General features: G+C 45.8%; 1 protein-coding gene, 1 non-coding gene and 1 pseudogene across 2 annotated transcripts; all 3 read right to left on the bottom strand.

Moving 5' to 3' along the window:
* Nucleotides 1–317: 317 nt before the first annotated feature.
* On the bottom strand, nucleotides 318–7,695 carry LOC127317612 (uncharacterized). The gene is made up of 7 exons (XM_051348180.1): nucleotides 7,487–7,695; nucleotides 4,991–6,209; nucleotides 4,665–4,720; nucleotides 4,336–4,569; nucleotides 3,715–4,006; nucleotides 2,149–2,345; nucleotides 318–761 (listed from the first exon to the last, which is right to left on the bottom strand). Exons 2-7 carry the CDS (start codon nucleotides 6,185–6,187, stop codon nucleotides 608–610), a joined length of 2,130 nt encoding a protein of 709 aa, XP_051204140.1. The 5' UTR covers nucleotides 6,188–6,209; nucleotides 7,487–7,695; the 3' UTR covers nucleotides 318–607.
* A 4,860-nt stretch (nucleotides 7,696–12,555) lies between these two features.
* Nucleotides 12,556–12,627, bottom strand: TRNAW-CCA (transfer RNA tryptophan (anticodon CCA)). Its single transcript has one exon. It is a non-coding gene; the product is annotated as a tRNA-Trp (tRNA).
* Nucleotides 12,628–13,143: 516 nt separating this feature from the next.
* Nucleotides 13,144–15,251, bottom strand: LOC127317611 (uncharacterized; annotated as a pseudogene).
* Between the last annotated feature and the right edge of the window lie 2,484 nt (nucleotides 15,252–17,735).

Consider the following 17,735-nt stretch of genomic DNA (forward strand, 5'->3'; position numbering starts at 1 on the left):
AGCCCTTCTAGAGAGAGAAATTGCAGAATATAAAAGAACCAGGCAAAGGATGATGGATTGCAGTTGGAGGCGCCCCTCTCCTAGTTGTTCTACCATTGGCTCCACCTCCGCCCGCTGTCGTCACCCGGCACCGCAGGGTCCTGGTTCGTCCTCCTAGGACCGCTCCTCCCGTGCTAGCCACTACTCGGATCAGAGCAGCAGCTCATTGCAGCAGTGGAGGCAGCGTCAGCACACAATACACCTACAGTAACAGATGTATGATAGGAAGCTATTCCAAAGGCAACATCACATCTGCAATAACTAGAACTACTCAACAATAAAGAAACAATAACCAGCAAAAGGGTGCCCATTTCAGTCAAATGAACGGAACAAGGTCCACTGGTGGCCACATCCAGTTTGGCACAAATCCACAATACGTAATAATATTCTTTAAAAAAAACGATACGCCAATATCCATATGCGCCCCAGACTTCACGCAAAAGGAGATTCACAAGTGACGTCCTTCCAGAAATCTTTGGGGGACGGGTAGTTTCCGCACAAACAAAAAATAAGACTGGGTATTCTAGCTATAAGAAGAACATCTGTATAAATAGTACCCTAGCAGCAGCTAAATGTTCAGGCTCCAGTCATATGGTTGATACGAGACCTTCAGTTGAGTGTTTGCAAGCAGTTCCAAGAGTTCCTCCGACGCTGCAGGCTCAAGATAATTTGCAGCATGCTTCAGCACTTCTGTCTCGTTCTTACCAAAATCTGTGTTATACCTGAAAATCATTTAGAGCGTGAGTTTTTTAGCTAAGTTGTCAAAGCATTGGCCATGTTGTCATAAGAGTTTACATTATAAATTGATATGATATAACTTCATCACAGTGCACACCAGGTACTAACAATAATCAAGTTAATTTTCAGGACTTGCTCAGTGCTCACTATTTGTCCAAGTCCAACTGTATATCATATTTATGATCATTTGCTAATGTAGTAACATAGTTATGCATTTTAGTCGCATAGGAACTGCATTCCCTTAATTTGTGTGTTCCACAGTTCCAGTTGTATTTCTTGTGATCGCATCCTAAATGTGGTCAGCCTAACCAGCTGCACATGCCATAATGGCCTCGAAATTATCCTACGTACTTATAATGATTGGAATTGATACGAGAAGTGCAAATATACAAACATGGTAGCAACAGACTCCCAAATCCACAACCTTCTGCGTGGTGTCGTGCCAACTGATAAAACTCATCTAAGCTAACATAGATTCTTGTTCCTGTGGGTTCTGTGGCGAAGCACGGGCACCTTGCTAATTGCATAAAACGTTACCAGTTGAACACATATACAGTACATATACTTTAGTTATTCTTCAATAGTCAATTATAATACGCCAAAGCACACAAATCCATATCAATCTATAAAAAGTAACAGCATCTTTTTTATATTCCTGTTCAAATTGTAGCAATAGCATAGTGCAGATAGTCTTAAAAACTGCGCAATCGAATTACGGGGCCACATGTATGAGTTTTAATGCACCATCAAAGAGCTACAAGCTCTGGTGGCACACTTCTTTGGAGCATCACTCATCATATATTAATATCTAATTTAACCAAGGGCAGGTTTAAGTAAACAAAAACCGAGCAGACATTGTGGAGGACTATGTCATGATGAGGCACAAATATGGTCCCACATCAGACAGGTATTCTACTTTATGTCTCAACTAAAATAAAAAACCGTTAGAACACCTAACATAAAAAAAACGAGACCAACCAGGACTAGCACTTGGTGGAATATTTTATAGAAGTGCTCCTTAGTGTTCCAGAAATTTGATCCCGACAGGAGTCAAACTTTGGTTGCTGGGTGTGCCACCACAACCCTAACCATTGGGCTACTGCTCACAAAACTTATCTAGCTTATGTTGCGGCCTTGCGGCAGCTGTAGTGTTGCGACTTATACCTAGAATAAACTTTATTTTCTAATATAGCAGTATTGTTGAACATGTCAATGTGCTAGATTCGCCAGTAAGAATAGCAATATTAAACATATTGTACTATTGTAATAGTTATACTACAAATTCTGGTAATGTAAAGAAATAAAGAAGAATAGTAAGGTAACCAAGATCCTCTTGATAAAGCAAGAACAGCAGTTGTCTTATCATCTTACCATCGCAAAATCTTGCTTACAGATGCAACCTTTGCTTCAGGATCAACTGTCAGTCCTCCATTCCTTAGGAAATCACATGCGGCTTCCATCAACTCTTTATCAATATTTCCTGGGGAGTAACACCTAAGTGCAGGTCCAGATTTGGTACCACATACCAAAGCAAAGTGAACAAGAGGTTCAGGGTATGATAGGGCCACCTGCCGTTACAAACAAGGAAAAAAAAAGGCAGTCAAAATTTGTGAGGCTGCAATATTAGCATTTTAATCTAATTGGTGACAGTTATGAACACGGTAATTAATTAGCTAAAAAAGTTGTTTAAAAGACAATGTTGTACTAGTATTGCAGCGCTGCTATAGCATGCTAACAATGTTGTGCATTATGTTGCTGATTTGGCAAGTAGGTACAGTTACGGGGTTCCCGTGCGCTAAAACAAGCACTACAGTGCAGAGCATTTAGCACCCAATATATATAGACATCTTACCTTTCCTTGGCAGCGGTTTGTTGCGTGTATAACTTTCTACAAACTTTCATGTCTCAACAACCTGACTTTCTAGAAATACTAAAACATAATATAGTAAACATATAATGGGCCTCATATTTTCAGAAGCTGATAGTGGTCACAAGATTCGCAACCTACAGCCTTGGGCCCTACATACTAGGTAAGTTTCAGTCATCTCTTCCTACAAAAGTTTATGTATGGCTCGTTGTGCCTGCTATATAAGTGCTCTATAATATCTGCTGTAGAAGACTTCCAGCATCCACAAGTGGACACTACGCTGGATAAACTCACTGCCTTGCAGCCTTCTATGTCCAAACCAATACTATGTGGCACCAGCATGGACAGAGCCAGCTAAGGACATGGGTGTACATATGTGCCAAAGACATTGTTTATGGAAATAGAATATACTCCCTCCGTTCACTAATATAAGATGTTTTAGCGTTTTGAAGATTCGTCTATTTTTAGTGTGTAGATTCACTCATTATGGTGTGTATCTAGTTCAATTTGAAATTTCTAAAACATCTTATATTTATAAACATAGGGAGTATATTGGTGATGAAAACTTAGTGTATAATTAACTAGTAGAACATTAATTAAATTTCAAACTCTGTACACCCAGATCAAAGAACTTGCCTCCACCACTGGGCACCAGATATTGAATCATATCAATAAGCATTTATGAGAAGTGATTGTTTGAACTAGAAGGAAAAGATATGAAGTTGAGTTTATTTCATGCAAACGACAAGAAAGTTTGTTGCGATTATCTTTCCACCGCACTAACGTTCGGTGATTTTTATAGCCACTAACACATACCAAGAATGTTCCCTTTAGGCTGCCCTTTCTAGGAAAAACTGCAGACAGATTGTATGCCCTAGAGTCTAAGAAAATTTAACAGTTCAATTGTTCAAACACCTCTTTCTGAACACATCGTCGCATGCAAATATATATCACAAAAGCTAAGAAAAAGAGCACTAGTCTAGTTGTTATCATGAATTCATGATAGCACATATTTCTAGTAAACAGATACATATATGTTCCCCCTTTTCAGACAGGACTGCTTTATTCACCTTGGATCTTTGGTCTTTCTGTCCGAAAGGTTTCACAAGGTTATACGGTGGCCTTTGGTTGCCACGTAGAATGCCATTTTCAATAGCTGACAGAGAATAGGCACATCCCCCAATGACATACTTAAAGTCTCCAAAAAACTTTTTCCTGTCCAATGGCCCAGCAGGATGGCCACATGTCACTATCGCATGGACAGCCATCATATTGTACAGATTTATGAAGAAAGCAAGCTTTTCTTCACGTGCCAAGTCACTAATTTCCACCCTCTGGAGCTCCTCAGTTGTTCTAATATACCTGTGCAAGAAATATGAGCTTACTGTAAGTATACCCATCACCTATGACACTTGGGTAGTCAATACACAACAACCAAGTTATCACTTATAAGTTTAATTACCAAACATGCTTTTATAAATTTATAATTTACAAGGTGAAATGTACAGAGATATACGCAACAGCAAATCAGAATCTAGTAATTATATAATAAATTTGACCTGTATTGACCAAAAGTTCGTCACCAGTAGTCAGAACAAGCAATACATTGTCATTTATTTTAGTATATACTTAATACATAGATTATGCAGTAACTTGGCTCTTGCTTATACTGAGTCTGTGCAGGTGCTAACCTTTTAAATTCCTCACAACCCTGGATGCTTCTGTAGTCAACATGTCTACCATCTTCAGATACATAAGCCTCAAAAATGGCACAAGACAACTTTCTCAACCTTGATGCGATTTCCACTATGGGTTTTGGTGCAACATCAATGATGCCCCTAGGGATGTTGTAGCACTGTGTCATAATTATGGGATCATGATCTAGGAAACGATACAGCTGATTTCCATCTTCAAGGACATTTTCACTGCAAACACAAGCAATGTATTAATAATCTCCAAATATTTCTACTAGTAGATGATAGAAATGAGAATAATAGATTGAGGTTATTTCAAAGCTTACTGTAGAACATGATGAAAGAAGTGTTTGCTTGCAAGCTTTCTTCCAAATTCGACAGCCTACATGGATAATATGTATCCACCAAATGGTAAGGAAGGTGACAGCAGTGTCATATATTTACAGTAGGGAACATACAAAATAGATATGTACTTTCCTAAATATGAGATGCTTTCCACAGATCAATTATAAATGATGAAAATTCGTCATCTATTCGTAAATTAAACATAGCCTCGCACGCCAGACAAAACCAAGACTAATGTTGTTTAAAGTCCATATGGAAGTACTATATATGGCACGGATAAAAAAATAGTTAGCAGTAAACATTTTACCTCATCTCTCTCCAAATACTGATCTTCTGATATAAAGTCTACAGCTTCACTACCAGGAAAGCAGTTGCTAAACCTTCTCATTTTATAAAACCTATCCTTCGGAGTAATCGTCTCTCTCATTTTTCTGACAATGGTTGCTAACTCATCCATCTTCCCGCATCCAGATTCATCATCTTCTCCAGGCAAGGGGGGCAAAGGAGCAGCAGATGAGGGCTCGTCTTTGAAAAGGGCGCCGGTTCTCTCATCAAGTATGCCAGACTCCTCCATTTTCTTCAATTCAGTTAAGCCTCCAATCAGCAGGTCATTGAAATACACTTTTGGTACTGTGGTTGACCCAGTATTCTTTTCCAACTCCAACTTTCTACTAGGGAATATATCGATGTTAATCTCAACATACTTGAGCCTTTGCTGATACAGGAATAACCGAACCATTTTGCAATCTTCACATCCCAGTTTTGTGTAGAGGATAATCCTTCCTTTGGCAGTTGGTTGCTCTACCGAACCGGGCACATTTCCATGCCCAGCTTCCCCAGTTGTAGAAGTGTAATTATCTCCTCCAATTTTAATGAAGTTCAGTGGATTCCATGATGTTCTTTCCTCAGATTTCTTCTGAGCCTCTTTTGGTTTCATTTCAGAATCTGAGACAGTCTTCTCACTATTGCCACTTTCTGAAACATCATTCTTGTCATCTTCAACATGAAGATCATTCTCATCCTTTCTGCCAGATAGGCGGCGTATAAATGTTGATGCAATGGCTCCCTTCTCCTTGACAAAATCCCTGATTGCAGCAGCTCTTTCATTGATCACAGACCCTTGCTGAGCTTCTGAATCAAGTTCCACAGATTGATCGGAAGAACGCCTCAAACCTTCCATTTCAGGAACCTCAGTTCCATCAAAAACTGGATCTTCAGATTTTTCTTCTTCAAGAATCTCTGTCACGGTTTGGTTTGAATCTATAGGTTCCATGGCATCGGGGCTTCTGCTTTTACCCACCTGCTCATTAAGGTCCTTTTCTGAATCATCTCTCCCATGGATCTGCCCTTCTGCATCATTGCTTGAATTCTCACTGGGAGAATTTATTGCTTCTTTTAGATCCAATATTTCTGTTTTCCTCAACAAATCCCCTTCATCTTCACCCTTTTCTCCAAGATTAGGGGACTCTTCACTGACGGGAAGTTTTGCCGCATCATCATCCATGGCGCAAGGAAAGCTTACCAATCTGCAAAAAACGGTCTTCAGCAATAAGCATGTGCACACGAGAAACAATTAACAAGTAAGGAAGAACGGAATGGAATGAAATAATGAATGCAAACAACAAAAGCAGAATAAAATGCTGCTGAATGCTCTTGGGATAAAAAAAATTCAAGTAAAGGAGAATATGAAGGACATGTGTCACAGCGAAGTACGGTATCACAAAAACTTTATGCAACGATAGAATGTTGGCAGAAATGACAGAAATGAACTGTTATTCGAGTTGAATCTGTCCAGAGGGGAATTATTTAGCTCCAACGCATTTTCACAGGGCAGGGTTACTCCTTACCACCAATCAGCAACTCGAAATGAGTAATGCAAGTGAGTGTTTTTAGACTTTCAGTGACGTGAACAAACTGGATTTCAGAGCAAGTGAATACAGGACAGAGCTGTGTGAAGTTAAAAGCTCGCGTACTGTATTCAAGAACAAGGAATTGCTAGTCGCTTCTGATTCCAAGAACAAGGAATCAGAAGCGACTAGCAATTTCTCCCCCAAATATTCTTGTCGTAGGAGGATGAATGAACCATTCGCCTCGGCAACGGCAGCTGATTGATTAATCTCTAAATGCAAACACAGCGTTGTTATCCGATGCCAAATCACAGGACCAAACACCGGCGCACCAAACATACCGATCTGGCATGGCAGAGTGCCATTGCATTGCACGGCGCGTCGCTGAGCCAGCCAAGTACTGCTGGTAATGGGCCAATCTCCATGCCGCAGTGTGCCAAGCATGTGCGCGGTTTAAATGCGTTTTATTACAGGTAGAGATCTCACGCGAGAGAAACCCCAGAGGAATCGCACGGGCAATGCACGCACGGTCATACATAAACCACATCTCATCCTTCCTCAAAAAGGAAAAGAAAAAAAAAAACACATATCATCCTTCCCCAAAACCGTTTGCTGTCCGAAAACACGTCCGGATCAGCACAGCGACCCGTCCGACAGCATCGGGCCACCAATCCGCGCACAGCCCAAGGGCGCATCATATCAAAGCTACCGCAGGTCTCAGATCACGAACCGGAAAAAAAAAAACCTACGAGATCCCAACCAACCCGCCGATTAGGCAGATAGCACGAGGCGATAAACCCTAGTGAAACCTCCCCCGCGCGCGGCGCGCGGTGGCAAGCAAACCGGCCGTGGAAACGGGCGGCGAGGTTCGTCGATTCAAACTATCTAGCGGAGCGAACGGCGAGCGCTTCGAACTTCAGGACACGGCAGCGAGAAACGGGGAAACGGATTCGAACCTGAATCCCGGAGATCTCGAGGCGACGGACGGAGGCGGCGGAGTAGAAGCGGGAAGAGGACGCGGCGGGGGTGGAGATTGATCTGGGGAGAGGTGAGGGGGAGGGAGGCGGCGGCGTGAGCGAGGGTTTACTGAGAGGAGAGGAGAGGAGAATGGATTTTGACTGGAGGCGAGGCGAGGAATGGAAATGGAAACCGAGACCGGGGGCGGGGGCAGTGTCAGCGAGCGGGAACACCGGAAACTGGCCGAGACGAGGGGAAGAAAAAAGGTGCCTGCGGACGTTTCCAATCACGTGGGTCGGTGGATGCCCCCAGCAGTCTGTGGACCAGCGGCATTGACCGTAGCGGCCCACGCACGCCCAATATCTTAGAGCATCTCCAGCTGTTTGAAGCTTGCGGCCGAAAATCGAGATATAACAAACGTTTGATTGGATGTAAAAAAACGTGAGGGGCAACATTTTCCTGTCGCATCTCCGGTATTCGCCCATCAGCGGCGATAGTTTCAAAAAATCGTCTTCCCGCTACAAAAGAATCGCCAAAGTCCGGCGATCAGATCAGCCACATTCCGACGATCGAAACAGAAACTAGACGATTACAGTCCCGTCTTGAGCCTCGTCTGGCGCGGCATTGGGCAACAAAGCATCCGCATCTGCAGTTGTCGCAGCGACGGGAGTTGACGTTGAAGCGGAGGACGAAGCAGCCGACGGGGGCCGGAGAATTTCTTGGCGATGGGCGTCATACCAAGACCTCGTCTCCTCGTCCATGTTGGCGTCGTTGCAGCAGATCAGGAATGCTAGATCGGTGTTCCTCTTCTTCGCCGCGGAGGTTTCCTTGAGCAAGGCAATCCGGACGCCCTGGTTGGCGAGCATCTCCTTCTACCGCATGTCCCTCCCGACGACGTGCGCCCTCGCGTCCGCCTGGGGAATTGCCCGACGCGCGCCTGGCCGAAGTTAATGGAGATCAGCCTCGCATGTTCGTCCGCTGCCGCCGCCACCCTCTTCGCGTTACACTTCTTCTCCCTCTCCGCCCTGCCACGAGTTTCATTCCACCACCGCCGCTCCACATCTACCGCCACTCCGCGTTTGTCCAGCCCGGCGGCCGCGGCTTCCTCGCCTTCGGCGCGCCATCAGCGGCGAGCTTCTTCGGCGGCATGGTGGTGGAAGGGAAGAGGAGGAGCTGCAACTGTGGGGGAGAATAGCGGTAGCTCCTCCGAAATTCGGCGGGAAAATGGTTCTATGCTGTGCATTTTGGAGGGAAAATGAAATTAATGGAGGGAACAACCAGTTCTGTCGCCGACAACGCCGGCCCGCTCGACGTTTCACTCGCTTTGTTTCGTCCGGAGTCCCCGACCGGGCCTCGGAAAGCCGGGGATGGCCTGGGCTCTCCGGATGGATGAAAGGCTAAATCCGGGGGAAAACGAGGAGCCGGGGGGCGCAGCTGGCCGAATAACACCGTCCGGATGAAAAAAAAAATGGCTGTCGGGGGCGCAGCTGGCCGAATAACACCGTCCGGATGGAAAAAAATGGCTGCCGGGGCAGCAGCTGGCCGAATAACACCGTCCCGATGGAAAAAAATGGCTACCGGGGGCCTCGTCGGGAAGATGGCTGGAGATGCTCTTACGATCATGCTAAAATAGTTAATAACTTTTCTCTAGATAGATTTTCATTCTATTTAATAAATAAACCCACTCAACTGAATCCTCTTATAAAAAGAAGATAAGAGAAATGTACAGAAAAACAGAGTTAAGTTTGGTTTGGGGAAACCTATGGAATGGTACTTGGATATTTGGATGTAAATAATGTTGAGGAAATCGCTTATCCGTGTCAACTCGGTCGGCTGATGATTAGCGATTATTACACATATCGGCTAATTAATCAAGCGATAAATGAGTTTATCAGCTAACACCGAGTAGCGATTAATCGGCTCTGAATATCGAAAGCTCTAGCTGGACTTCCCTTGTCGACGGACCATGCACCCTTGATGTCGAAAAGGAGCCTATCTAGTTTGGACAACAACGAGCACCGGAGGAACGCGATAAGGCACCTACAAAGCCGTGTCTCCAAATGCGATGCTCTCAACAGAGTGACGACGTCGAGAACATCACCATCGCGCGGTTTCACGCCGAACCTAGGCTTCCACCTAGGTTCAGTGCAAATCAATGCAAACAACATGTCCAGTACGAACTCAATACCAAACGGAAATGGGAGTGGGGAAGTGCTCACACTCAACGACGCCTCCAAGGATGGGAACTAGCCCACGGGCACCGCCGTCGGCACAGAGATCAAAGATGGGAGAGACTTTCATTCGTGTTGGCGCACACCTCCCGCCCAACCCGCCGGATTGGGGCCATCGTGCTTGTCGTTCACACCACCGCAACCCCCTCATCACCTCGCCATTATAGTCAACATATCGTGGTCCACCAACGCCCCGCACGACCGAGAAGGCATGCACGTTCAACCCGAACGAGGATGCAGCCTCAGACCACGCCCCCATTTCCAATGAGCTTCGCGCCTCAACGCCTCCCTGCCATGAACCGGCGAGCTCCGCCGACCTCGCGCCGCCACGCCACCTGCGTGACGTCTCCTCTCCCTCGCACCATCTGTGGTAGCCACGCCCGTACGTCCAAGACGACGGACAGGGTCAAAGGCAGTTGAAGGTTTTTTTGGGGGGGTTAGGGTTTGGAAGTGGAGGAGAGGGGGAGTTGTGTCTACCGTAAATAAGATATGTCTCATGGCAAAGAGAAAAGGTTTGCGGAGAGTATATGATACTGATATTTTTGCCGTATTGACTCAGGGTGAAAAGCATCATTGCCAAGCTCGATATACTTCTAAATTTTAATTGGCTCACGCTATATCAGTTTTGCGAATTAAATTTGGAGCACGGTGAGCATCTCCAGCCGTTGGGGCTCCCCGGGCCGAAATCCGGCGCTATCTAGCGCCGGATTGGACGAAAGTTTGGCCCGGGGAGCGCCGAAGTTCCAGCCGTCTCCCCGGTAGACACCCGGGTTCCGCGTTTTTTTAGAGAAATACGTCCTGGATGCCAAATTTCCTGCATAATTCGGCGAATTTGACCAGTTTTGCCAACATTTGGCTTATATTTACAAATAAACGTTACAGTTCAATAAAACAAGGCAAGTTTTCAAACAAATCAAATGGAAACTAGTTGGTGTTGCCTCGAAGCGTCCATATGTGCTCCACTAGATCATCATGCAGTTGTTGATGCATTGTGGAGTCTCGAATCTCCTGAGGCATAGCGATGAACGCAACCCACGATGACGGCACCTGGTGGTTAGGCTATGCAAGAGGACCCTCTCTGTCATATGGTGCAGCTTGTTTGCTCAGAGGAACCGGATGCTTCCGCTCATCCTCGATAATCATGTTGTGTAAGCACACACAACAGTTCATCACCTCCCACATCTGATCTTTGGATCAGATCAAAGCAGGGAACCGAACTACAGCAAATCTCTGCTGGAGGACACCAAATGCACGCTCGACGTCCTTTCGGCAACCTTCTTGTAGCTTGACAAACTCCACCTCCTTTGGGACGACGATGCCTGAGATAGTCTTCACAAATGTTGCCACTTTGGATAGATACCGTCTGCAAGATAGTATCCCTTGTTGTACTGTCGGTCATTGATCACAAAGTTAACCGGGGGAGCATGACCCTCAACAAGCTTGGAGAAGACCGACGAGCACTGCAAGACGTTGATGTCGTTGTTGGATCCCGGCATACCAAAGAAGGAGTGCCAAATCCAGAGATCATGGGTAGCCACTGCCTCAAGTATCACAGTGCAACCATTTTGTGACCCTTGACGGACAGTTCTTCCATTTCCAGTACATGCAGTCAATGCTTCCAAGCATCCCTGGAAATCCTCGAGCTTCATTGACAGCGAGGATCTTAGCAGTGTTTTCGACAGTCGGTGATCTCAAGTAGATGTCCCCGAACTCTGCTATGACCGCCCTGCAGAACCGGTAGAAACAATCAAGGGCGGTGGACTCCGCCATCCGAAGATAGTCATCGGTAGAATCACCAGGAGCTCCATATGCCAGCATCCGCATAGCCACCGTGCACTTTTGGAGGGCGGAAAACCCTGCCATACAAAATTTTCAGGAAGAGCTTCTGGCTCATCCTGAAACGATGCCTAAAAACAGCCTCACCGTGCAATGGATCGTCGCTGAAGTAGTCGGCGTAGAGCATGCAGTAGCCCTCCATTCGCTGCCTCGGCTTGCACTTCCGGCGACCTGGTGCCGACCTACCACGGCGATCAATGGCCGACTCGGTGTACAAGACGGACAAGCAAGGTAGGATCAGCAGGTGCTCCTCGTCTTGGGCGGCGGTTGCCGTTTCTTCTTCAAGAAGCTTGGCGAACATCTGCTCCTCCTCCTCGTCGGAGTCCATGTCTGGCCAGGCAATTGGACGAATACCCGCCGGGTGTTTCAACGAGGATCGACGCGAGGGAGCTGCCCGGCGGCGGAAAATAGGCAGAGGGCACGACGGGCGGCGGAATATAGGTTGCTGGGTGGAGGAACGGCGGAGTTGAGGCAACCGGCCGGCTGATTGGCGAGGGGTGGTGCCTGCGGCGACAAAGCAATGGGAGGGGAGAAGGGATTTGCGTCGACAAAGTGGTGGGGTTCGTCTGTTCTCTCGCCGACAGAGCGGGCCCGTCCCCGCTTTTCTCTCGTCCGGAGTCCCCGAGCGCACCCCGGGGGGCGGGGATGGTCTGGGCTCTCCGGATGGATGAAAGGCCTAATCCGGACGAAAACGAGAAGCCGGGAGCGTGATTGGGCCTTTTTCCCATCCAGATGAAAAAAAAAAGCGTTCTAAGGGTCTCGTCGGAGAGACGGCTGGAGATGCTCTTACAGATAGTGGTATCGAGAAGATTTTTTGTTTTGCTTGGGATTCTACCTACGTTAGGTGCGTAACCACACAAATTTCAGGTCTCCATCCGCAATTCCGCATCGTTGGGCGCCAGGAATTCGGCACGAGTTGTCTGCCTGGCATAACTTCAGCACGATCCAGCAGGAATTCTGTTCGGAAAAAAAGAAAAAAAGAATCGGATAGTTCGGGGTTTTGAACCCGACGTGAATCGAACACGCAACCTTCTGATCTGGAGTCAGACGCGCTACCATTGCTCCACGGATCCGATGTTGAAGAAAGTATCGAGTAGACATTCATGACTCTTTACTACTGAATATTTTAGCTACAAAAAAAAAATTTACCTGCGATATATGCAGGATATGGAAACTGCCCGACGATCAGTTATTACGATGAAAAGAAAAATGCTGTGGGCGAGCATTGGGTCATACAGAGACATTACCTGTTTGAACCACTGGTGCACGCCAGGTATGCACAAGTTCACAACAGGAGGCAAATGTTTTAACTGAACATGAACCGCTGAATCCTGGCAGGGCCAATATAATGGCAATCAAAGTAACCAGAAGAGAGAAACTAATGTAACTTCTCTCGATACAATGCAAGTTACCACTAGCTACAACTTGGAAAAAGAAGATGATGCATACGAAATTTGGAATATAAGGATTATCAGCTCATCACCATGGTATGGTATGACACGCACGGAACCATGAGAACTGGGGAACGCACGCATGGCATTGCTTCATAAAAAAATGGTTGCGAGAAATTAGAGGAGCCATGCTTTAGCATGTTGACATGTGTGGATATATACCACCATAGTTGTTACAGCCTTGGTTAAAACATTCAGCACTCAAGATAACATACCGAGACATCAACTGCAATCCATGAACCTGTGTGCAATATACTCCAGCTCGACTTCAAGATTTACTCAGGTGAAAAGAAAATCCACTGGGCACCACAGCTTCTTAGAGGCACTTAGGAGCTTCAGGTAACTTATTCCTCCAGATTAAGCAATCTTTTCCTCCAAGATGCAGGAAATGTATGTCAATGCCCGATGGTGCTCCCTGTTCTTAATGTGTTGTGGCTACACTCTGATTCTCTCTGGTTTGGACTCGGGCAGAAGCAGGCTGAATAACACCAGGTCCACAATTTCAAAACTACTTGCTTGCATTGTCAGATGCAGCACAGGGTTTGGCTTGACAGACTTCTCAATGTAAAAGATTAGCACATAAGTATTCATCCTCAAGACCAGAGGGAACTACATAGAGTTATCCAGCCAAGGAGGTTACGAACTCCTTGGTGCCTTGGTGGCACTGCCGCTGAAGTGGACGGTAGAACACCTGAACTGCATAAGCTCAATTGACACTTGACACCCATATAGCTTACTCAAAGCTCTAATTCCTGACGAACCCTGATCAGATCAGTCAAGTTTGGTGTCAAACAAAATCAGAGAAACAGTCAAGGGCATTGCATTCATTTCCCTGCCTAGCCACCTTTGGTGTTGTGCCCAATAAAACAAGTGTAGTGCTATGCTACAAAGCAAGCAACGCATAAGGATTAACAGCATTTGGCTAGGACCATCCATTTTCAGCATCCAACAGCAAATACAATACCCAATTTCATTGTGTTATACCAAATTTTCCCAAACTCAATTGCTTCATACTATTGTAAGAAATGAGCGACAAAATAAGAAGAATTTCAACTGTTCCATAGGTTTCAGCCGATGAAACTTGTCATAGTATGGCTAACAAAATTAGTGTCAGATCTCCTTCAGTCACAATGCTAAAATAGAGATAGGGTAGATAACAATGCTATGCCATAGTTGTTACCGTGAACAATGTAATGAACCTTCAACACACCTAGAAAAACTTCAAGGTTGGAGTTGAGAGGGTGTTTTCCCGGCACGAGCTGCTGCATACACATCTGCAAGCTCAGGAACACTCTCCTTGTAATAGTCGATAAACCTTGAAATGAAGTATCCCTCGCTCGCATCAATCACTGAGCAGAATTTAGAATTCAGAAGTCCCTTGTCCTGTAGTATCTTCATGACAGTATACCGGGGCCTCAGCCTCCCGTTCAGGCTGAAACCGATCAGCGAAGTCCTGCGCACGATGTACTCTGGCTCAAGACCGACCTCGGTGATCAGGAACTCTACCGTGCTGCGCAGGTTGTCCTCGGATGCTCTTAAGATGCTTGGGTGCTTGACGATGGCAGTTTGCAGCAGGTCATCAGAGCAGCCAAGGGCCTTCCTGAGCAACTTCATTTTCGAAGCAATCTTTTCTTCGCTTAAGCTGGACACAGTTCCGAGCGCATACTTGAACTGGACTGAGCCTCGTTGTACACCGAGCTTCTCCGCGCGTGCGATTAACACCATGAGTTTCTCTGGGCTGGACACAATCACCCAAGCCCCGCTAATGCCAGTCTTGGCGAGATCATGAACACTTAACCCGCACCGCAGAAGCAGGGCAATGTTGGGCTTGACTACTTTGTCAATGTCACGCCTTAGGATGGCAGCACCTCCTAGAGCCCCCCTCGAGGCAGACTGGATGAACTTGTCGAAGGAGCCGAACAACGGATCCAGAACCGGAGCCTGCTGGCGGCGATGTCGGAGCTGGAGAGGCCGAGGCCCGAGAGGAAGGAGAGCACCGCGTAGCTGTTGGAGGGGACCTGAGGGGGCAGAGTTCCTTGGATGCCTTGAGTGTCTGCGCTCGGGTGGGACCGCAGGCGGTGACGAGGTAGTCCTCGGCGGCGAAAGGGGAGGTGGATGCGGTAGCGGAGAAGTGGCGGTGGAGGGAGGTGTTGGTGCAGGTGAGGAGAGGGGGAGCGCCGCCGTTGCGAAGAAGTGAGAGCAGCCGGGTTTGGAGGCGGAGCATGGCGGCGGCGGCGGCGACTCGAAGAATAAGATTGGTAGCTACTGTACTAGCTAGGACGACACCACCAAGTACTCCGTGTTTTTTTTCTTGCCAACTACTGTATGGCCCTTCGTCAGAACTCAGAACTGAATTCAAGGAATAAGACACATCCATTTAACGTGCTTCTTATATTTGACTAAATATTGATTCAAATACTGTACTATATAAATTGTTTGTATCAGTGGTGGAGCCAGCTATATGGCATGGTTTGGCAGCCGCCATACCTAAACTTGTGAACAAGTACTACATGGAGTGTTCGGAGTGTTCTTGTAAGAAAGGTATACGCAGTGTTGTTCTGGGCAAGTGAACAGTAGCTCGTTTCTCTCAAAATTGACAGGAAATGACACATAAGATGTACTCCATCCGTTTAAAAATAAATGTCTCAACTTTATCTAGATACAGATACATCTCTAACTAAAATGCATCTAGATACATCTATATGTAGTAATATTTTGCAAACAAACAAAGATACATAGAACATCCATGTTGAATGCGTTTATCAATTTCTATCGGACAACCATGGTCTTGGTCTTTTGGACATGCCTATGCATATACTACTGCTTGGATCACTCTCCTTTACCCTTAGCAAATCCTGTTAGCCACTGGGAACAGCGAACTACTACTTTGTTATGATCCACAGTTGAGTTTGGTTGATGCAATTCTGATGTCATGTATGATATGCGGGAGCGTTTATTTTTTTAAATTAGGTTCAAAACATCTTCCATCGTGAACATGATAAATAAATCCACCGCAAATTATATTAGCAACGAAAGGTACGCACTTTCGAGCTTATATTATGCTTGATTATGTGCTACCAAGAGTTAAGATGAGCTTTTGTGACAAGAGGAAATCAGAAGTGAGTGACATCCCTTACATTTACCAAGTTGAGCACATGATAGTCGGTGAGCAATCGTATGAAAAGCATGCAAGTCTATGACATAGGATAAGAAAAAGGTTCTACAATAAAGGCCAAGGTAGCAAATTATAACTGACAAGAAGAGAGCCTGCATATGCTAGAATCGAATAGCACTTCATGGCAACAATGCCCGACATATAAACATATGCCCATTCCAAGTCTCTCAGCTACAGTTACTATAGTGGCAATGAACTGAGATCACACATATATTCAGAGTGTAACGATCGCATTATATATGTAAGTGAGTTGTGTAGGCTTTGAAGGCAGTAATGTTTGAAGGCACCGGGGATTGGCTTACGTTGGCGTTCAAGAAAAGAAATATCTAGCGAAGGAGGCTCAGAACTGCATCTCTGTGGAAAGGCGGCTAGACTGGAAGCTCCTATGAAACCCTACACCTCTCTCAAAGATGTAATTCAACATGAATCCTGAGCAGATCAGCTAAGTTTGGTGTGGCCAAATCAGAGAAAAGGTATGTATCTCAACAGAATCCAGTAAACAATGTACTGCTATATAGCAAGCAACATATAGATTCACAGCATTTAGCCAGGGCTATCCTTCTCAGCGTCTCACAGCAAGTACAAGACCTAATATCATTGTGTTTTACCACTATTTTCCCCAATTTAATTGCTTCATAGATATCAGGCAACAAAACTGTAAGAAATGGGCGACAAAATCAGAATTTCCACTGTTCCATATAGTGCAGCAAATGTAACTTGTCATGGTATGGCCAAAAAAATCAGCAGCAGCCCTCTTTCAGTCACAATACTAAATCAAGAGAGGATCAAGAAACAACAGCAGTGCTATGCAGATGATTGTGAACATGAAAACTATATGAACCTTCAATATCCGTAGAAACCTGTCAAGGTTGGAGGTGAGAGGGTATTTTTCCTGCACGAGCTGCAGCATACACATCTGCGATCTCAGGAACACTTTCCTTGTAATGGTCGATGAATCTTGAAACGAAATATGACTCCCTTGCAACAACAATTGAGAATTAGTCAGAACTAAGAAGCCCCTTGCCCTGCAGTATCTACATGACAATATACCGAGGCACCAGCCTCGCTCTCAGGCTGTAACTGATGAGTGCAGGCCTACACATGGTGTACTCTGGCTCGAGACCGACCTTGCTGACGAGGAACTCTACGGTGCTGCACAGGTTGTGTTATATTGTGATCCAAATTCCAAGAAGAGGCTAACTTCTGACGAGCGGAGCGAGACCCGTCGCCGGTAGGGTTGGGCCGAGCGAAGGTACGGATCGTTGTCACCATCTATATATTTTTCCTGTAAGCCGCCGCTAGGGTTTTGTCGCATCATTGTACACCCACGGCGTTTGTAAACACCACCGAAATAGTGAAGTTTTGCTGGCTGGCGCCCGTGGTTTTTCCCTTGTGTGTTGCAAGGGTTTTCCACGTTAAAATCTCGTGTCCCCTTCAGTGTTTTACTTTTCGTTCTTCGTTTATTGTGCATCTCGATTATAACAGGTTGTCCTCAGATGCTCTTATGATGCTTGGGTGCCCGACGATCACAATTTGCAGCACTCCATCAGAGGAG

This window comes from Lolium perenne, chromosome 7 (assembly GCF_019359855.2).
Source record: "Lolium perenne isolate Kyuss_39 chromosome 7, Kyuss_2.0, whole genome shotgun sequence".
Classification (NCBI taxonomy): Eukaryota; Viridiplantae; Streptophyta; class Magnoliopsida; order Poales; family Poaceae; genus Lolium; species Lolium perenne.